The following is a 22,496-nucleotide window of genomic DNA, read 5'->3' as shown; positions in this document are numbered from 1 at the left end:
ATTGTGTCTTAAAGGAAATCGTAAAAAAGCAATCTGACAGTCACATCAACAGCCCTGTTTTGTACCGCTCATGTTACCCTAACCCTCTGTAGGGCTTTCTATGCAGAAATCTAATATCTAACATGTGCAAATCACTAAGTAGGTCGTACTCCTCTCCGCTGCCACAGCACCAAGTTGTTTCATGTGCTTCCATCTTCGAGCTCTGTCTGAATTCACTCTGTAAGAAAGAGTGTTGACTCCACTTCACCCATTTCCCTTTTGACCACCATACAGTGCCTCATCACATCCCCTCCTTCTCTTTCCATTCTCTCCATCATGCCTTCTCTCTCCATCGCTCTTCTTTTTTTCCCCATGTGCAAAAGCAATCTTTCTCTCTTGCATCCTATTCCCATAGGTTCAATTTCAGCTTGCTCATCAATTGTATTGGATCTTATTTTATGTCTCCCCATTCACTCCCTCTCTCTCTCCCTTTCTCCATATCTCTGTCTCCCTCTATTACAGTCTCCCTCTCTCTCCCTTCCTCTCATCTTGGAGACAGCAGTGGGCATGCAGCCTCAAATCTAAGCCGCTGCCTGTCAGGCTGCTCCGTTTATGCGCTCTGCGCTGCTCTGCGCTGCTCTGCTTTCCTCTCCTCTCCCCTATGCGCTATACTGCACTGCACTGCACTGCTCGTCTCTCCTCTCCTCACATCTCCATCTCTCCCCCTTCTCTTTCTCTCTTCTTTCTCTTTCTCCACCTGCATCCCTCTCACACTACATGCTCTTGTATCTGTGTGTGCATTGCTGCGCTCTCTTCCATTGTTTGGGAAAATACTGTACACTCTGGGTTTTTTCGCGCCAGAGCTGAGTACACTCCAGCTACTGGTTGAAGAGGATTCTGATGCTCCTGGCGCTCCAGGTTTGGCTTACCTTGGACTCTTTGGATCTGTCTCGCCAGGGAGGACGGGGAGAGTGGGCAGAAAGCTGCCCAGGTGAGAGCTTAATCTGCTTGAGGAAGTAAAGGCTTCAGGGTGGTGGCGGTAGTGGTGGTTGATGGTTGTCCGTCAAGGGTCATGCCCTGGGACTTGCGTGCTTTTCGGCAGTTGGAGTTGGAGACCCTCTCCCATTTTTGCCCCCCTAGTGGGGCAGCATTGAACCTGGTGCCGGGAAAAGCCACCGGGCACCAGTGGCTCCACTGTGAAGAGTGGGCACCATGAACCAGCTGGATGCACCACGGCCACTCAACTGGACCATCAGAAAACTGTGCCATGCAGCCTTCCTGCCATCTGTACGCCTGCTAAAGGTAAAAGAGCACAGGGGAAGGGAGAGTGGGAATGAACTAAAAACTAAATGCCCAGGGAGATACATAGTAAAATATGTCAGGCAGCCCTTCTGCTATCCTGCTACTTTCCAAAGGGATATAAGTAGAAAGAGGTGTGAAGATGCAGAATGCTGGAGGAGCTGCTATGCCACATCTCTGAATGTACTTAGTGCATAACCCAGTGGATGTAAGGCAGGCATTAAGAAGGGATAGAGGGAAGGATGTAGTTGAAAATGAAGATAAGTGTGGCAAAACCGCCAGCATCACACTCAGAGGGAAGTAGAGAGCTTCAGAAGTGTGGGGATGTGCAAAGAGGATAAAAATGGAGACAGGAAAAACAGAAACCTGATGTTAGAGAGATGCTCAGAGAGTAAGAGAGAGAAATGGAAGAAGAGAGTCAGTGTCAAAGAAAGTGTTGGAAATGATTGAGAGCACAAAAATGAAAGAGAGGAGACAAGACACTGAAAAGAGATGGAGAGAAATCAGGGGATGAGAGTGGATTATAGGGGTCCAGTGTTGGAAATAGCAAGAGGGTTGCACAAACGGTGGAGGTGGAGAGAAGAAGCAAAAGGATTGAGAGTGAGGGAAAGGATGTTTATATGGTGAATGAAAGAGGCAGAATATAAAAGAAGAGACAATTTTGTAGGGATGGCTGAGCAGAAAGGTTGAATTGGAGATGACAGCGAGGACTGAGGAGCTTTAGGAAAGAGGTGGATGTGCAGTATCAGATCCCAGTAGGCAGGTGTTCAGCAATGCACCTCAATGTAAAGCTTCATGGTGGAGAGAGTATATTTTTCAGATCCAGCAGGTTTAGCTGAAACCACACCTTTTCACGTCATCACCTGCTCAGAGGTGTGTTATACAATGTGTGTGAGTGAGTGCATATAAATCTGTGTATCTAAACGTGTGGGGGTGCATGTGTGTTTAATAGCCTCTGTAAATTCAGAGTGCCTTGATATTGTTTGTTTACAGACATTTGTACCCTAAAATCTAATCTTTATTTATTCATGTGCTTTTTTTTAAGCCAGTTAGAGGCACTCTGTAAGGAGGGCTATTGTTGGAGGTCTTGAATGCCTCTTCTTCACTCTCCTTTGATCTGGCTGTATCAAAGTGTCTCAGAGAACAGTGTCGCTGTGATGTTGAAGCATACAACGAGAGTGCCTGCGCTCACATGTCAGGCATTTGCATTTGTATAGCCTGATTAAATGAATATCATTGTAATCTTTGATTAAATGTGCATAGGATCTGTTGGTGTGTGCGTGTGTGTGTCTGCAGACATGCATACAGTAGCTGGTCGTTAACACAGGCTTTACTGTGGAGCTTTACATGAAGATGCAGTTATGTTAGCATTGTCTCTGTGTGTGTGTGTTTAGAGTACTCAGAGTGCTCCATCACGCTATAAAAGTAATGTATTTTAGAAAAAAGCACCCTCCAATCTCGCATCACTAAACATTTCTAAGTCATTGGTAATTATGTTTCTGTGATTAAACATTTTCGTAAGTAAAGCATTAAAAAATTCACTCTAAACACCCCAGAAAGTTTAAATGAATTTGGGATAATTACATTCAATTTAATTTATTTAATCCCTGAGCTGAATCTGGGAGCATTAAGACTTGAAGAGACGATGTCATCAAGTGAGGCGTGCAAGCCGCCAGACTAACTTTTCACCATCATCCAAGAACCGTCCTGAAAAACTGTTTGAACTGTCCCAAAGTGAATGGAGTCTGTACCAAAATCAATGGGCTGTTTACTCTCTTTACTTAGTGACATATTTCATGTAAAGCAGTTTCTAATCAATAACAGCTACGTACACCTTTTGTTATCAAAGCACAAGTGCCTCAGCATCGTACTTCAGTACAGAACTTGAGTAAATGTATCTGGTTATGTTTATCTCTGACAGAGGTGTCTGACACTAATGTAAAGTGTACTTGTACCTGCAAAACTGTACTCACCTGAAGTGCTTCCGTACATTTATTTACTGTATGCTTGCTTTGTTGTCAGTTCACTGTTTAGCACTCCATGCTCCTCTGAATAGAAACTGTCAGTACTGCTGCGTGTTTAGCTCCGTTAGCTGTTAGCTCTGTTAGCCAAACACACAGCAGGACTCTGCTGCCCCCTGGCTGCTAACAGCTAGCGCTCTCCTGCCGATTTCTATGTGGATTTGTTCATAATGTATGTGTGTAATGTAATGTCACGGGACGCTGTTAGTGTAGCGCCCCGCTTGTTTGGATTAAGTGTTTTGACAGTGAATTAGCAGCTCCAGAATTAACGTCATTACCCCAGTGTTGCCTCTGCTGTTTTACTCAGGACATAATTGCTGAACATAATGAATAATGAGTTGTAAAATATTAAAAAAATAACATGAATTGTCATTCAGGGTGGACCCTTTTCATTTTGAGGTAACGGTCTTGTAGTCTTAGAGTCGGTAGCAGCAGGTGAACCTGTACCCTTGCTTGAGTGGGTTAGCACCATCGATGAACCTACAGAGAGTTATGGTCTGTAATGCTGTGGTTGCTGTGTGTGAGTCCTTCTAGGGAGACATCCAGCTGTCAGTGTGACATAAACCTAATGGGCCTGTCATTATTGTTGGAAATTTCTGCATGGCAAGCACTTTCCTCCCATGTCCCTCTAACATTACCTGCCCGCTGCTGCCAACAGCATACTTACCCTTGTGTGTGCATATGAGCGTGACTACAATGTATAGCCTGTCAGGGATGTCTCCTGTCTTCCTTGTGCAGGAAGATATGTCCACAGATTGCTTGTGTGTGTTTGTGCGTGGGTGTGTGCTTGTGCCTGTGCACATGCTTTCCTATGAGTATGTGCATTTACAGTGTAATGCAGTGCTACGGGCAAGTTGCAGCAAATATGTATTCTGCAAGCACCGGTGTGTGAGCACATGATCTGAACCCTGCAGCCTGCACAGAGCGAGAGACACCTACAACAAGTGCATGTAAGAAGATCACAGACATCATGTAATAAGTACGACCATATCTCCTCAGCGCTAACCAAAAGTACACTCTAACCTCATGTCTTAAACAAACACACATAACTAACCTAACCTGCTGATACAGCCCACGGCCATTGTTTCTGTTATGATTGGATGCAGTTAATCAGAAACCTATAGCTGATCTTCTTAACCCACCTCCATTCGCCTTAAGCTGACCACGTAATGACGAGAAGTGTGTGTTTGCACGTGTGTGTGCATAAGACAGAGCTGAAGCATGCTCAAATATTGATCATTCGAAGATTTCATTTTCACAGTGGCAAGGCCCAGGAGCTCATCTTATCCATCAGAGAATCGCTGTTCACAAGGTGTAAACTGTTTGCATGTGTGCAAATGTTATTGAGCGCAAACGTAAAGATGTTTTTTCCTTTGTGTGTTTGTGTTAGTGGGTATTTTTCTTGTACGTCTCTCAGTTCAGCTTAAAGATAAACATTGCTGAGTTCGGTGTCGGCGAATGGACTTCAGCCTTAATTCAACTTTTAGTTCAAGATATTTTTGGTCTGCAAAGGCGGGAGCGTTACACTCACTCAGTTTTAATAATGACCCTGAACTGACAATGAATCAAATTTGTACTGACATGAGTGTTCAACAAGTAATTGAATTCATTCCAACAGCTTCCTATTGACCTTTAAAATGGCAAGCAATCGGCCAAGTGCCACTTCACAGAAGAGTAATGCCCCTATTAGACAAGGGGGGAGAGGTCTGTCCTGAACTAGGACACCTAAAAAAGGAGGAGGAAGCACACCTGGGGTTTCACTCTGGTCCATGTTCTCTGATCCTGTGAGTCCAGCCAGAAAGCCACCCAGAAACAAGGAGTCACAGTTTGTAGTTCACTGTCCCACTGAAACCTGGAGCTCTTTGATCTCGACCTTAATGAAAGACCTCTTTGCTGCTCGTGGTTGGATATGTAGATTTAATCAATTTCTTTCTCCGTCAGAGCTTGTTCCTGAAATAATTTAATGCAACGTTGACAGCATGATTTGCACAAGTTGAAGTCTGGGTTTTTGTGCAGACTGAGCAGGATAAAGTGTGAAACAGGGAACAATATGTCAGAATCAGAAATCTGTCTTCTTTCATCCTCTCATGCGACTTCTACTTCTCTCATATTCACCAGAGTTCTGTTTATTTCAGTCTTGTTCCTCTGTCTTTTCTTTAGCTTCTTTCTTTCTTCTCATAGGTCACATTTTGATTGTATGCTTTTTTTTTTAATCTTACCTTTGATCATCATACTACATTAAGTTGTTTCAGCTGCCTCGTCTCTGTCAGTTGCCAGGGACATTCATTTTGCATCTCTTCGCCCTTTCAGGAAATCAGACATTGCTAATACCTCTGCAGAGCTGTGCAGTAACTGCGTAAAGAAAATACTGCATACAGTGAATACAGTAATAATCCTTTCTTTGCTTCTCTTCATGAATTTGTTAATTTTCCTCCTTCCCTCTCTTGTCTCTATCTTGCTATTTGTCGTGTCTGACTGCTTTTCGCTCTTTCATCTTGTTTTATTGCCTCTTTTTCTTCATGTCATCTTTTTGTTGTCTCTCTCTCTCTCTCCTCCTTTTTTCATTTCATTGCTTCCCATAATCATAAAGCATTGACACCACTCCATCTTATATAAAATGCATGGGGAATGCATATATATATAGAGAGAGAGAGAGAGAGAGAGAGAGAGAGAGAGAGAGAGAGAGAGAGAGAGAGAGAGAGAGAGAGAGAGAGAGAGAGAGAGAGAGAGAGAGAGAGAGAGAGACACTCTTGCAGTGCTTGTGAGGTGTTAATATGTAAAGGATTTCATCTTACTCAGCAATCTAAAGTGATATTTCTAAAAATCTCCCATTCTTTAGTGTGAACTTTTTTACCTACAATATACAGTATGACCAAGGAGCAAAGTACAGTCAGTCACCCATAGGTGGCACCACTCATTTTGGTATCTACAGTAGATACAGAAAGGTAGATAGATACAGTAGATCTCAGCACAGAAGTTGTTGTTTGGGTTAAAAGGCTGAACATTTTAGTGTGAAAACTCCTTGTACCCATGTATCTGTACTCTATTAGTATATAGCACATTTTTTTAGTAGCATATTTATATTACATGGAAACAGAAGTTTCATAACAAAACCGATTTGGACTTTTTCTTTGCGTGTGATCTGTATCAGGGAGTCGGGGCGGTGATACAGATGTTGCACCAGTGCAGCAGCCAGCACTGCTGCAACTCAGCACATTTTTACTGACTAAAGAGGGCAGCACATCATCTGGGTTGATAACAAGTATCTATTTAACTGCAGGTTGATATAATGCCATGCATCAAACATCCCATTACTACTTAGAACTACTAATCAGATGTAATGTGATTGCTGGAGTTTTGCAACAGATTATTTCATCCGTCTGTGCAACAAATGCTGTGCTTCATTTACACTTTCTGATAAGTCATTAAGATTGGGACAGCGGGGATTGTACCAGTTAGCAAGCTCTCAGAAACTGCTGCTTATCTGATTTAAATTTGCCATGTGGCATGATAATGACACCCATAATGCACCCGTTCCATTGAGGATCTTTGTGTGCGTTTTGTTGTTATTGAGCTTACTAATGCAGGGGAAGTGCACATAATGCAAATCAAGCAAATGACAGATGATGTGTTACTCTCAATATTGTTGTTCCAGAGAGTAAAAATAGCTATTATCCAATGCTATTGTAGCCCCTCTGCAGCTAAACAACAAACATAGTTACATAACATATTCCTTACAACATTGCAACAAACAAAGGGGCAACAACTGAAACAAATCAGGACGTGCACAGTACACGTAGAAAGAAAGCTAGCTGCTGTGTGTTTCAGAGTGCATCAGAGGTCGTACTTGTTTCTCTGTCACTTCCACACTCACTGTCAGATCCCAACACGTTGAGAACAAATGTTACTTGAGTGTTGAATGAAAGTGGTGGAAACAGCGTGTTGTCACGCAGACGCCTGAGGGAGGGTCCTGTCGCCTTTCTATCGCTCTTCCTCTTTTTTCTTCTCAGCTGTGTGAGTAGGCCTCAAAGTCACAGGATGTCTCAAAGCTCTCTTGTTTATGTCTCAATTAACCAGCAAATACTGCATTTATGAGCTTTTAATTAAAACAGTGTCTTATTAATGAGCCAAAATGAGAACATAAGCTGCCAATTAACACCTAATTCCTTTATTATGGCAGACAAAGACTTTACATTTCCTATTTGGCATGCTTCCACACAACATCATGAGAGGTAAAATAAGCTGTTTGCAAATTTGTCTTTTATGCTGCCTAAAATATCTGGATCTATAAACAAGAAGCCAGCTCGAGGAAACAATGTGTCATGCTGTTTGTAGTCTTTGTTTCTAAATGCATTTATACTGAATTAATGCAACAGATAGTACAGAAAGACTCTACCTACCAGTGAGCTTCTGAATCATTTATAAGGATCCAGGCTGAAAGGACCTGCAGTTTCAGAATAAATGTATAATTTGGCAAAGCGCTTCTTGTTTTCACTGTAGAAATTTCTCACAAGCGAGTGTGCAAACATGCACACACACACACACACACACACACACACACACACACACACACACACACACACACACACACACACACACACACACACACACACACACACACAAATGCAAACTCCACATCCACCCACCCCAGGCTCCACCTTGTAATCAGGGTTATGAACTCTGAATGCTGACCTTTGACCTGTAAGATGTCATGGGGAATTATATACTGGTGATGGAGGCCTATTTAATTATGTATAAGGACTGAAAGTTATGAATCCTGATATGTTTTATGAACACCGTATACCGATGTAGAGCGTGTGACACTAGTATTAGGAGAATTTATAGTGTGCATTCACTGTGTATATGTTGCCTGAATTTCCTGCGTGTGTGCACAGGTTTGTAGCTGTTGAACGTTATCTGCAGCTTTATGCTATTGCATGTTTCTGCAAACCCGCATGTTGCATTTGGTTTCAGTGCAGGCGTGCAGAACCTAATCTTTTAGGTATCTTTAGGTATTTCACTATCACCATTCTTTAGCATGTAGACATGGTTGATAAGAATACCAGGGAGAAACTGACAGCATTTGAACACAGCATTAAGAACACAGCAGCATTTCCATTGGCACAAATAAATCACATAGTTAATGTTATTATTGACTTGTCTTAAAAAAATCTATTTTCTCTCGTTTTCATCCTGTATTTTAATCAGGTGTTGTGAGAAGTCGATATCTTGTGTGTGTAGCCACCATAACCTACAAACTGCAGGGAGTGAGTAATAATGGTCAATGTAAATGTGTCCAGATATGCTCAGGATGCAGCCTAATAGTGTTTGAAGGTGTGTTTGCTGATGCAGAGGAAGTAAATTTCCTGCTCATGAACGCCACAGTCAATCATCAGGCCGCTCTGCTCTGTTAGTTATCACCTCTGCTGTCCGCTCCAGCTAGTTACTCACCGTGAGCCAGACTGAATTAGTCTAACCAAACCAGTGCACTCCAGCTGTGGATGGACAGGTGAAGCTTGCTGCTAATATACCACGAGTCTACAACAGCTGTACACAGCGAAGCACTCTCACTCTCACCAATAAGCTTAATTGAAAATACACATATTTGTTTTCTTGCCAAGAGTTAAATAAGGAGATTGATCGCACTCTCATTTATGTCAGTTCAATATGAAGCTGGAGCCATTTGGTAACAGCTAGCCTGGCTCTGTCCAAATGTACAGTACCTGCACAAGTCTTTCATTATAGATCTTTATACAAATCAACATATAGAAGTGGTATAGATGCAGGACCAACTTAATTTATCACTTTAATTAGTTAAGTGGTACTGTTGTGGTGTGGCCTTGAATGGGAATGAGGCTGTTTCATGTTGGATGTTGGGCTGTTTGTGCCTCTGTCCATATCAAGGTTAGCTAGTTGTGGTTTTAGCGCACTGTGGCATATTCATGTATGCATGGATCCTTGGGAGGTAATTTATAGCTAATCAATGGGTCAACAGTAAATCAATAAATCCACTAATCAATACATTTTGTCACTCACATATCCCAAGTGACTTATGTTAAGTGCATTTGACCTTGTGGATACAACCTGAAAATTGCACTGACCATGGATGTGTATCGACTGCTTCAGGTGCTACATTGAGAAACAATAAGAGGTTTGTTTGTTTGTTTGTTTTCTAATGGGCCAAGGTGCATTCTGAACAGACAGTGTTCAGACTGAGACAGAAGCTGTGCAAACAGTTGTGATTTTGTTGAGCGGTAGCCTCTACTGAGGGAGCAGCAAGCCAATTGGCAGCAGCAACACGTAGTAGATGGTTGTATGGTTTGAGCATGTTCTGGATGTAGGATGGACCTGAGCCACCAGCAGCACAGTAGACAAGTACCAGAGTCTTAAATTGGAGTCGAGCATCTGCTGGGAGCCAGTGCAGGGTGCGGAGGAGCAGTGTAGTGTGGGAGAAGTTGGTAGATTGAAGGCCAGCCAAACTGTTTTATTGTGGATGAGCTGCAGAGGTCGGATGGCGCACCAGCCAGGAGTGAGTTGCAGTGCTGCAGGCACGAGATGACAAGAGCCTGGACAAGTACCAGGAATATAATTGTCAAGGCTGTTAAGATAATGAAAAGGCATGCTGAGGTGTGAGGGGAGGACGGGAGAAGTATTGAAATTGCATCCTGAGCTCAGGAGACTAAAATTAGAGGCTCTTTAATAATCTGAGAGCTGAAGCCATATTGTTACTGGAGCGTGTGGCATCAATCAAGATGTTGTTCATGTTGAACTGGAGCCAGCAAATCAGTGCTGCTTTGACACTGTGCCGTTACTGATGCTTCTTGCTCCATCCCCTTTGCTGCTGCAACACTGCAAATTAGCATTATTCTATCTTAAATGCAGCCTGATCAGTTGAAAAGTCAAAATCAGCACCATGGACAGCGACTGCAGAGCATTTCAGACTCGAATCTCCAACACTGAAGACACGATGATTGTCCAAATCCCACGCTGAGATTTTATTTCATTTTTTATTCAGTACCGTCAAAGGCTACAAGTAATTATTACTAATTATTGTTTTTCCATTATTGATTAATGTACCAGTTATTTGATAATTTAATGGTTTGGGGTTGTGTCGGAAAACAGTGTAAAAATGCTCATCGCAGTGAACAGATGCTTGTAAGTACAACCACGATCCCAAAAAGGTCACTGTGCAAAGGACACTGTGTAAAACATGAAGAACACAGAATGTGATATTTTCACAACAGCGTAAGGATAACATATTTGATCATTTGCCTGATCAACTTCATTGATTTTAGAGTAGTTTAATATCATATAAGACAAAGAAAAAGTGTGAAGGACGTCTCTCATGTTAGCTGACTCATCATTAATCATTTATGTACTTTGGTATTCAGAGTGTACTCTACCTTTGATATTGAAACAGCTTCTGTGGGAAAAATCATCATTTGGTGTAAACAGTTCCACAGTATTTTAATAATTTATAATGGTGATTATTTTCGCAGGCCTTCCTCTGATGTTTGGCGAACAGTTTGAGAGCTGTCCGGACTGAATGGGTGGTGCGGAGTGTGACTTTGCTCAGATTGTAGATTAAAATATGATGTTTGATAGCTATAGGCCAGTGTCCTTCGAATTAGATAAGAGATTAGACTAGACTGTCTATAGCAGAATGTGTGTGTGTTTCTGTGAATGTGGCATGAAATTACATGTGCGCCCTTATTGAAATCTGTCACCTCAGAACAAACCTCAGACAAACTCATGGGAATGGATGCGTTGGCGTGCCCGTCTGGATGTCTGAGCATGTGGTAGTCTGTTAATAATCGAAATGGCCTTGGTAATTGTGGTGTATCCTTGTGTGTGTGTGTATGTTTGTGTGAAAGGCTGAGTCATGATACAACTTCAGACTCTAACCTATTAGAAACGCCCTGCAAGCTCCTGGTTGGCTGCACTACATTAACCAGCACTGCTCGTTGACCCAGTTCAACGCCCAGAAACTTGATAGAGAATTCTTATTTCTCGCACTCAACCTGCCTGCCTGCTCAAATTCAGGTGCGATTTATCCCACAAAGAAGACAGACTGAGAAGATTGGAAGTCATTGTTTTCACTCCTTGCATACTGCTGATTTAATATTTTTCCTCAGCGCTGAAGGGGATCAAACGTTTGGGGCTGCACACAGCGGTGTGTTCTCTGTTGCACACACAATTACAGTAGTTTGGCTTCATTTTATGGCATCAAATAAAAACATAAAGTGTTTTTTTTTATTAGTTTTTATTTCTTCATTTTAGGGTTGTCATGTGGTTGTTTCTGCCTCACAGATTGGTGAAGTGCTCATAAATCATTGTTCAGATTTGTATTGAATTCTAACAAATCACACAGCATGAGCTTTGAGGTTTGTTGCTAATGATCTGTTCTCCATGAAAAGATCGCATATCTAGCACCTTATCTGTTGTGTTGGAGGCCTGCTGCTGCTGCAGTGTGACAGACAAACCGAAAATGAGGGAATAATAGACTTAAAAAAAAAAAAATATGAATAGTGTTGAAAGAGAATAGGATTCTTTATGACAGGGAGAGTCTTTTAACAAAACGCTTTGATCTGCGAGAGCACTCTCTCTCTGCCTGTCCTGCATTATGTAATGTCTCATTTCATCACTCTCTGGATCTGTGCCTTTCTATCTGTTCCCCTCAATGTTTCCCTCCCTGCTTCAGCATCCACCACTATCAATGTCACTCTGATAAGTACCCTCTTCACTTCTGTCTCATATTGATCAAGAAAAGCTTCGCCATCTGGATCTACTGCAAATTCATTCGTTTTCTTCGTACTCACTAATCACATTGACATTATCGGATGTGTTCTTATTCATGTTGCTTTGTTGAAGCATCTAGAGTTACTGTATGAGAGCAGTCGCCATCGTTAAAGGAGTAGTTCGACATTTTGGGTAGTGGTGTAATGCCATTTAGGTGATCCCTGATCCATATGGAGCCCCACCACCACCAAGGTTTGGCACGCATGTGAATTAAATGCAAAACTGAACCATCATAGTGTGAATTGCAGTTTTACTACTTTTTAAATTAATAATTCCCTAAATCTCAGTGCAGACTTGCAGTGAAAAGATAAGACAGATGTGTGCCATGCTTTACTCTGAAGTGCTGTTAGGAAAGAGCAGCTGGTTTAAAATCCTTTGATTTCGCTTCCATTCAGTGAAATGGTGTTAACTATGACTTCAGGCATTTTCAGAGGTGTAACAGGGAAACTGGGCATGCTTATCATCACAGAAATAGATCATAAGGTCGTGATGTTTATGACAACTTCAGCAATCTCTCATGCTCACCTGACCAGCTCCAGTCTGTTTGCTTGTCTGTGGCAGAGAAGCCTCAGTGTTGATAGGCTATTCCTCGTGATGTGTAACCAGTCAGATAGTGCTGTGGGCGGGACATTGAGCGAGCCTACAGAGTGGTGACTACAGACTATGGATTTATTACAAGATCATAATACATCCATATTATAATACGCCCATGCTACAGACAGAGAGAGGCAGCTACATCAGAGCCAAAGTAGTGTGTTTTTAAATTATTTTAAATGTGCCAAACAAATTTATTAACAGCACATTAAGTAGCGTCATATTGTGTGACCTATAAGATATGTTGCCAAGAAGACTTAAATACAAACCTGAGCCTGACACAGTTAATGTAAGCTGAAGCACTGAGTTCGTGCTGCCCTGTCATGCAGTTGTTAGTCAGTCCGTCTGCGTACTGGAGCCTCTGTGCACGTCGCTGCAAGGCTGAAGTCCCTGTTGTCTTGGCTCCTGCTGTCATATCTCCTCAAAGCCGCACACGTTTTACATTTTAAATGTCCAACTGCTTTGTTATCGTCTGCACTGACGACTAAACTGAAGAACCTCCATGCTGCTGTTCCCCTTCATGGCTTTTGGTGGTTTTAAACTTCGCCACTGACACATTTTGTTTGACGTTCTCCATCCTTGACCTGGCCTGTTGTGTTTATGCATAGTTATGTAAATTCCAAACAGACAGTAGTATAGAAAGGAAAGAGCTCATTTGATTGGTCGGCCCACAGAATTCCTGTAGTTGAAATTTTTCATCTAATCTTCGTTCTGGCATTTATTATGCTGGGATGTTGCTCCAGCTGCCCAGCAAAGTGCTGCACTGTGCAGTGTTTGGAAGTGGGACAGGTCCACAAGCACTCTCTCTCTCACACACACACACACACACACACACACACACACACACACACACACACACACACACACACACACACACACACACACACACACACACACACACACACACACATTTTTGTCAATACTGTAATGATCTCCTCTGTCTCCATAAACACTGCTTTATTTAAGGCCTTTACTCTTTTTATTGACAATCAATATGTGGTCTTCAGGAAGAGTTTGGAAGCCTTTCAAAATACACTCACTCAGTCCTTCCTGCTCTTTTTTCTTTCCTCTGCTCAGGAGGAGTTCACGCCTTGCTGTTCATGTTTCCTCTATATAAAAGTGTTGTTCAAGTTTTCTCCATCGCTTCCCACTGTCTCTGGACGATAACTCACCCCCCCCCCCCCTGTTGTTGCCTCTCTATCAGCATCTGTCTCACTCTTTCTCCCTCTGCCTACCAACGCTGTGTTCTGCAGCTCATATGGTGTGTTGTTTCAGTGTTAGTGATCTCACTCAGGTCATTAGCTGTGAGTGGTCTTCAGTCATCTTCAGTCATGCTGGGGCAGCTTTAGTTCCCCTGAATGCCTCCTTCAAAATGTTTCCCTGTCCTTGCACTCGTAGATTAAACACACATACACATTAGGACCCAAAACAAAAACACACATGATGCCAAATACCATGCACACACATGCAACATTCTCATTTGCACATAACAGCTTATTCCCAGAACACCAGAGACAATGTTGTTTCATTGCACGTAGTGTATGGCCTCCTCCCTCTGAGGCTCAGAGTTGTAATGCTAGAAGTGTGTTCTCTCTTCAGCATAATGGAGGAAATGGATAATTTTGTCAGCTGAAGTGACACACACACACACACACACACACACACACACACACACACACGCACACACGCACACATACATGCATGTAAAGAGCATGAAGGGTCTTTGAAGATCAGTTCTAACATTAAGCCTCAATTTTAAATCAGGGGAGAAATGGACGGGATTCCTGTGTGTCACTGTGGGCCCCACAGGAATTACTGTAAGACCCCGTGCATGCAAATAGTCCTTTCCTTTTCTGTTTCCAGCTCCATCTTTCCCCCCCTGCATCTCAGCCTTTATCTCTATGCACCCGTCTCTGTCACTCCTTATATCTCCTCCCAACCTCTCGCAATCTATCACTCTAACTTTTGTCCCCTTTTAATGGAATGAACGGCTCGAAATCTCATGGCGCAGCTATAGGACAGCCCCCACAGGAGCTCCACCAGCTGCAGTCAGTGTGTGTGTGCATGTCTGTGTTTGCATGCATGCAAGTCAGCCTGTGTTCAAGCATGAATTTGTTCCCGACACATAGCCACGCACAACTTACTGTCTGTTGGAAAAATACAGGGCGGAGGTGGGAACAGGACTGAGAAAAAGAGTGTGGAGGTGTAAAAGAATGTGAGAATAGACCAGTTATATCAAGAAGGTAAATGAGATTGCGTGTGTGCTTTCATACGTGCATTTGTGCATTGGTGTGTGAGTGTAATTTGGGGGTAACGTTGAGTATGTGAGAGACATTGGAGGGAGATGTGTGAGTATGTGTGCATATGTGCCTGTGTGTGCCTGTAAATTGGATATTGGGACATGGAAAATGAAAGTGAACAGCATGGCCACACAGGGCTATTTTTGTCCCTCCATCCATCTCTCAGTCCTTCTCACGCTCTCAGTTCTGGATTCCTCTCTCCCCCTCCTCCTCCCCAACTTTCCTCTCTCTCCCTATCATCTCTCCCTTTCTCCTCCTGTCCAGTTATCTGATATATCTGTGGCCATATCAGCCCAGTCTAACCAGTCCCCCTTCTCAATATCCCATCTCTCACAGACCAGCCGCTCTTCCATCTTAGTCTATGGTTACAGCCCTTACCCTGAAGGGATGACTGTCATTTTACATCTAATAGGTTATTATAGCAGTGCTCCACTTTGGCTTCCAAAGTGCAGTTTTTACAACAGTCTAAAATTATCTCCACAATCCTCTCATAAATCATTTCCACATACAGCCTTTTAAATGTCCTGCACAATTCTGCATCCAGAAGTCAGATTTTCAGTCTTTCCCATATTTATTACGTAATATTTAGTTATGTAGTCAAGGTTGTTTTTTTTTTTTTCTTTTTACGTATTCGTACTGCACTGAAGTAGCACTGTTGGTTTGCCCCTGAGGAGAATTCTTTGGAAAATTCAATAGTTATGCAGGATTTACCTCCACTCCTTTTCATCTTTTCCTTACCCGCTTTTAGAGTAGACGGCTCAGCTATGGTACATTAATCTGTATCTATAAAAATTCAATTTCTGCCTCAGCTACAGTAAGAGATGGTTTTCATACAAGGAGAAATAAGGGTCACTCGGGCTGACCGGATAGGTAGCAAGTTGGGCTTTATTGGACAGGAATGATAGAGAATGTGATCAAATATAGTCAGAAGGTCGTTCGTAGAAACTGTTACTGTATGAAGTGTGTTTAGTAAAGGACAAATGAATGTTTCACAGAAGAGCTCGTTGACATTTCAGCATGAAGTTCTGTGAATGGTTGCTTCCATGCGTTTGCCAAAAGGCACAGAAAATGTAATACAAAGCACGAATTGTCATGTGCACTAACAATTGTGTGCACCCTAAACCCTATTTTGTATGTGTGCACGTTACTCTGTACAGCTGTGCAGTTACTGCTTTGATATTTCTGTAGATTCATACATCCTGCATCTTTCTGTTCTTAGATACTTTGCGCAGAACGTACATACAGTATGGATGTTCTAACACTGCCTCCCTCTAGAGTGTGTGGCAGAACATCAAGAGGATTATACACTCTATGAGGACAACTAGAGACTTAGACAGCACTGCTCTCTCTGCTTGCCTTTCAGCCTGATCCCAAAAGGCAGGAGGAAAGTAGGATGCATCACTTTCCCAGAGAGAAAGAGAGGGAGGGGGATGGAGGGGTAGGCGGAAAATAGGAAAGGGAAGAGAATGGAAACAGACAGTATTAGAGGGAAAAGAAAGAAAACAGCTAAGTGAGGAGAAATGAATGAATGAGCAGACGGGAAGAGGTACAGAAAATAGGATGCATGCAGGAAGCCTGTGTAATGATGACTTTGTGCCCGGTGCTCCATGGGATTGTTGGCAGGTGCTGTGCCGCTGAGCACCAGCTCAAGTCCTGCCAGCAACCTTATGTAATGATGCTTCATCCCTGTCACTCCGTGAGGGTGAGAGGTACAGCGGCACATCGCCTCCCTCAAGAAATATCGAGCAGTAGATCACTAACGGAGAACATGAATGGGACTTGCTGGCTCAGCTTCTCATTTTTGGCTCTTAATAGATTACATCTTGTGCTGTGACTCAATCAGTTGTGTTAGAATTGGCTCACTTTTGAAAAAGCTTCAAACGTGACATTGGTTTGGTGCATTTGACGTTAAAGGTCGCTTCATTTTCAGCTGCAATTACATCTGTTGCTGAATCATTAATATGCTAATCTGTACAAAGTACTGACCACTCTGATTTACAACAGATTGTGAGTGGAATTAGACATTTTATGTATATTACCATGTAAATGGCTGTTCTTGGCTCCTACTTGCAGTACAGTTCCAGTTGTTTTAAAAGACAATGAGCGAAAAGTTTGCTGCTTGGGGCCCTACAGCTGCCAAGAGGCCCCTAAACTGTGAATTTACATCAGTAAATATTTCTCAAGACAATATTTTTAATCTGTATTTGTATGTATCTTTGCATTTCTAGAAATTTACATAAAATGTACTAAACAGACACTGATTTCTGCCAGATTAGTGTATTTTGTCTTTCAAAAATCTGGTAATCTAGTTTTAGAAATTTTGATCCTGATCTTTTGAACTGTAAAGTTAATCCGTATGGGTATCATACACTCACTTTGTACTTAGTGCAAATTATGCACCAAGCTCGTTCTGGAAGGATGTGATGCTCTTTGTAGCGTGACACCCTCTCTGCACATATGCACAATACATAAATGATCAGGATACGAGTTGCGTGTATGTCAGTGTTTCTGCCTGTTCTCTCTTTGCTGCTGCGTTTGTTGCTTCGTTCTCCGTGTTTCTTTTCAAGGATCGCCACCGTTCTAATGCAATTTTGGCCGTCCTATTTCAAGTCAAAGTCACAGGGTCAGGAGGACAGGCAAACATTGCATGGTTGAGTGGAACTGGGTTGAAACAGAAAAAACAACCCCGGGTTTCGCTTGTCGATCAGGAGAGGTCACATGTGGTTCAGCGGTGTGTGATGCTTTCTGAGGAATGTGGAGAGCCAGTGATGCACTGGGTCGATCTATTTTCTGCTGTCCCTTATGGCATTCCACATATGCTTTTATCTTGGGCTACTCATCGCCCCCTAAGCTTGAGCATATCCACTTGTATGGTTTAAGAACATGCTTTGAACCCAAGCCTGTGTCTGTTTTCATGACACACTCAAGTTTACACACTGTGTATAACCACCTCTCTTGTCCTGAAGTGGATGCTTATTACATATTTGTATATATGTGTGCGTGCCTGGCAAAGAGGGTCAGGTGCTTCACAGTAGCTGCTGCCAAGGGAGGCAGACAAAGAAAGCCTAGACCACAGAGAGGCTGGAAATGAGAGTAGCTATTTGGGGAAACCTCACACACTCCCCAGCTCTGCACCACAGGTGAAGAGAGAGACACACATGAGTCATTTCACGGGCAGACACCAGCTCACGAGTATGCATAAGGATGCAGAGTATATGTCCACTGGGACGTGTGCATACATTCATGTATGCATGTGTGTGATAGTACATGCGTACACCCGTTCAACCATGCATGGGGGCGCACAGACACACACACACTCTATCTCTCCATCGCGTCCATATTTGCATGTTTGTACGGAGGCATTTCCCCCCATGGAATTGAATAGATTGATAGAACGGGGCAGGTGAGCGAGGCGGGAATAGGGGAAAGAAAAGCAATTAAAGTGGCAGCCAAATGGTAGCGGTGCAGCAGAGCATCGGATGGAGTCAGTCCCTGGCTTAATTACGCTTAGCCCACACCACAAAATATGTCATCAGGACACACCAGAGGAGCCAGGAACATGTCGTTCGGCTTCATGTTAATGCGCGATCTGACTCCACTGTCACTCATCTAATCTGTGGAAGGAGGAACACTGTCAGGATTACAAATATCTGTCGCTGAATGAATGAGAGGAAACTAAAAGCACACACTGTGAGGCGCTGACTGACAGACATTGTAAAGAACAGCTGACTCAAAGGTAATACTTCTAGCAACTGATCATTGGCTGTATTCTGGTGCATGCTCTCAACAGATCCATTCTGTCTTCATTTCTTGTAGTTGCCTCCTTTGCACTTATCTTTTATTCATAGTAGGGGTGGGAAAATATTTGATCACTACAGACATAGGGACTCTGTCTTGAACAATTTTGCATTGATGTGCAAATTCTATGGGCTCCCCAGGCGCAGGCTGTAAGCTAAATAGCTGACAACTCACTTCTACCTGACCATTTACTGTAAGAGCATACACGGGCAGTTTTGTGGAAGAACGGAGGAAAAAGTACACAAGATGTGTGACATAAGTGTTTTTGCAGTGCTGCTAACATGTACAATCGTACGTTTGTTGTTGTTTGTTGAGGCTCCTTGAGAATTTACATCAATGGAAAATATAATGACTTGCTTATGTGTGTAGTGTTAACCTCAGCATACACGGCCTCATGAGTTGATTTTTGTGTCTTCGAAAGCAAGGACGGAGCGAGGTTCATCACTCTGTGAACATGTGATTGGATAAAGGATCTTTCAATCAGGAGAGAGAACTGTTTATTGTGATAGATGAAATGTGTTATCAGGAAGTCTTCAGCACTTAGACTCTACAAGATGTTGAAATCGAGGGTATTGCCCTGAGCAGCAGCAGAAAGATAAATCCCCCTATGGAGTCCAGATGCTGGTGGTGGTGTTGGCTGATGGTTCTCCTGAGATTGACAGGCCGATGGGGCTGATGAAATGATGAAGCTGGAGAATCAGAACCACAGCGGAGAGAAGGAATCCTGTTTAAAAAGACAGCAGTAAGACAGTAGGCTCACAGCGAAGGTGTGTCCTTGTGCTATTGGCCAGCTGATGAGAACCTCAGTTGACAGAGAGGAGTGAATGCAGGATGATCAGCATGCAAAAGAATAGTCTTCCTGACTGAACTGTCATGAGAGCATCGTTACTGCATGGGCTCAGGGACACTTTATAAAACAATTAAAACAATAAACACAGCTAATTATTGCTCTCTGGTTTTATTTCCGATTTAAACAGCATCCCAACTTTTTTGAAATCATGGTTATAGAAAGAAAAAGCATTAGGATGCAGCTCAGAAATTGTCAAACTGTAGCACCCTGAATCTAAGTGAAACCAAATTGTGAATTTCTCAGGGAACTCCAGCCTTCGTTCATACCTTCCATCCCATTCCGCTGCCACCGCCCCTCCAGGTTCCTCACATGTCCCTACTTCTCAGTGTTTGTCTTACAGGAGCATGTCTGTGGGCTGACAGTGTGACAGCTAGAGAGGAGTGGAAAGAGAAAGCTGAAGAGAGGGAGAGGGAAGGGTTGAGAGCTGGGAGGTGATGTGGTGTTGCAACAGTGGAATGAGGGGAGAAAAAAAAGAGAAAGAGAGAAGTTGACAATTGAAGGCTGTAATGAGTTGCAGAGAGATTGAGACAATATGGCAGGAAAGGGAAAAGAGTGAAGAGGTCCAATGTAAAGCGGAGGAAAACAGAACTAGAAGAGAAGAACAGTGTGATTAGTAAGAGCCTGAGAGCAGGAGAGGGCAGCAAATAAGAGAGGGAGACATGTCAGAAATGGAGAGTGAAAACCTGGTAATGAATGTGGGTGTGAAGGAGACAGGCTGTGAAAAAGAGAGAGGGAAAGACAGAGGTTTCACTCGCCCTGATCCTTAGCCAGCTCTTTTTGCCTTATCAGGCTAGTCCAGGCTTTGGAGAAAAACATGTACCCACAATGCACCGTGGCTCTTGCCCATCCGCCTGGAATGAACCCCTAACCCCGTCCTATCAGCTCAGAGGGCGGTTGCCAGCGCCAGTGGCTCTTCATCTCTGGATTCAGGGAAAGCTTTGTGTGCAGAACTCTCTCACAAACACACAAACATACACAAAGACACATGTATGCCCCGGAGTCTAGGTCAAATCACTGCCTGCGTCTTTGTTTAAGTTGGCAGTTCAGACATGAAACAATCAAAACATGCATCAACACAACACAAATACAAGGACACACAGGCACACACTTGAAGAAATATACCCAAACATGCAGATCTCAGATTGCAGATGTCAATCATTGATAAACGAGTTTCCTCTTTGTTTCACGCAAATAATTGTTCCCCAAATCAATTTCAAGCAAAATGGAGGCACTGCAGAATGTCTCCCCAGTGGAGGAATTGGAGATTTTCACAGCCAAAATGGCTTTGGGAAATTGTGCACACTCGCATGCCTGAACGGACTCTCATAGAAACGAGTACACGTGCACCAGTCAGTCAGGAACAGAACTCAGCTGCACTGAGCTACAACCCCTGGCAATACTGAGGGAAGCTGATGAGTATGCTGTCTAAATGCACCCATCACTTAGTTCCACTACATTTATCACAGGCTTGTTTAGTGACATGTAGTATGCAATGAAAGGTCCACATTTACCTTACGTGCATTAGACTAGTCAGACGTGTTGTTTCTGCTTTAGGTCATTTCTGGGCTCCACTCTGTGTGTGTGTGTGTGTATGTGTGTTTACCTTCATGTGTGCAAAGCTCTTTGTATGACATCAAGGTAGACCTGAGTGAGTGTGACTCTCACTGATAGACATTGATGAGGTGGTTGATGAGTTTGCGAAGCCATTTCCTCAGCCGAAGAGTAAAAGCCATTTCAACTTGACACAGGCGTGAAAAATCAACATTAAAGCCTTTCAAATCATTCGTCTTCCATTTGAAATTACATATTGTGCACGGTGTGAGAGAGAGAAACGGTGGGGGGAGGGATAACCTGACTTCTGCGCTGTGTATGCAAAGGTGTGAATGCAGTGTCTTAAAACTGCCCGTGGAAATTGCATTGAGATGAGATTCTCCATCTGCAACAAAAAAAATGTATCATGCGCACAGGTAACAGGAGGAGCTTCTGCACTGTCATTATCCATCACTCTGGAAGGCCCTATGATTTGTACGATGCAGAAACCATGGGCGGAATCACAGAATTTGATGATAATTATGGCCGTTTGTGTTTTCTCCCCATAACAGATTTATGTCGACACACACACACACACACACACACACACACACACACACACACACAGAGTTATGCTGAAAAGGTCCTCTCAGGGCTGTACACTTACTTTTTTAGGTGGTAGCACTGGTGCTAGCAAGTTAAAAATTTTAGTAGTACAAAGAAAAATTTAGTAGCACCCACAGTTGGACAGTTAGTTTTAACCGCTGAGGGTTGAATCGATTCATTTTTGTATCTGAGGAGACAGGCCGGTCCGATGAAGAAGCGACGCGGATCCAGCGTCAGACTCCATAAATGCTCTAGTAGTACTATTTTCCTCCAAACAGCGTCTTTTATCCTCGTTGTCGTGACCTACCGAGGTGGAAACGACAGAAAAATACCTCTTCATTTTGCTTGAGTCTTCTTGTTATTCTTAGTTGTTTTGTTTGTCACAAAAATAATACAAAAGGTTTCCCGGCACAGATCAGTGAGGGCGGGAACGTTTACCCGGAAATGTAGTTCTTTTGTATTCGGATTGAAAAGGACAGGACACACTTAGAACTACAACTCCCCTGAAGCGTTGTTCCAACAGCTGACGAATAGGACAAGAGACAATAATATAGCCTAGTTTTTCCCACAATTTTTTTAGACGATACCAGCACAACACCGTCGCACTTGTGCTGGTGGATGCATATTTCTCTTCACACAGAATGAATTTTAGTGGCAAATGCGATGGAAATTGTCGCACTGTACTGCCCCGCCTCTTAGAGAGAGGGAGATAGAAAGTGG

The 22,496-nt window shown here is 43.0% G+C and overlaps 1 protein-coding gene across 2 annotated transcripts in view; it reads left to right on the top strand.

The window, feature by feature from the left end:
- The first annotated feature begins 656 nt into the window (after nucleotides 1-656).
- Nucleotides 657-22,496, top strand: part of trpm3 (transient receptor potential cation channel, subfamily M, member 3) — a 106,848-nt gene continuing 85,008 nt past the window's right edge. For both annotated transcript variants that reach the window (XM_070965417.1, XM_070965416.1), the window contains exon 1: nucleotides 657-1,281. In XM_070965417.1, the coding sequence (XP_070821518.1) occupies nucleotides 1,192-1,281 (90 nt within the window). In that variant the 5' untranslated portion in view covers nucleotides 657-1,191. The remainder of the gene's footprint in view (nucleotides 1,282-22,496) is intronic.

Source organism: Chaetodon trifascialis, chromosome 6, assembly GCF_039877785.1.
Source record: "Chaetodon trifascialis isolate fChaTrf1 chromosome 6, fChaTrf1.hap1, whole genome shotgun sequence".
Classification (NCBI taxonomy): domain Eukaryota; kingdom Metazoa; phylum Chordata; class Actinopteri; order Chaetodontiformes; family Chaetodontidae; genus Chaetodon; species Chaetodon trifascialis.
The sequence above is the reverse complement of the archived record's forward strand: the minus strand, read 5'-3'. Positions and strand labels throughout refer to the sequence as shown.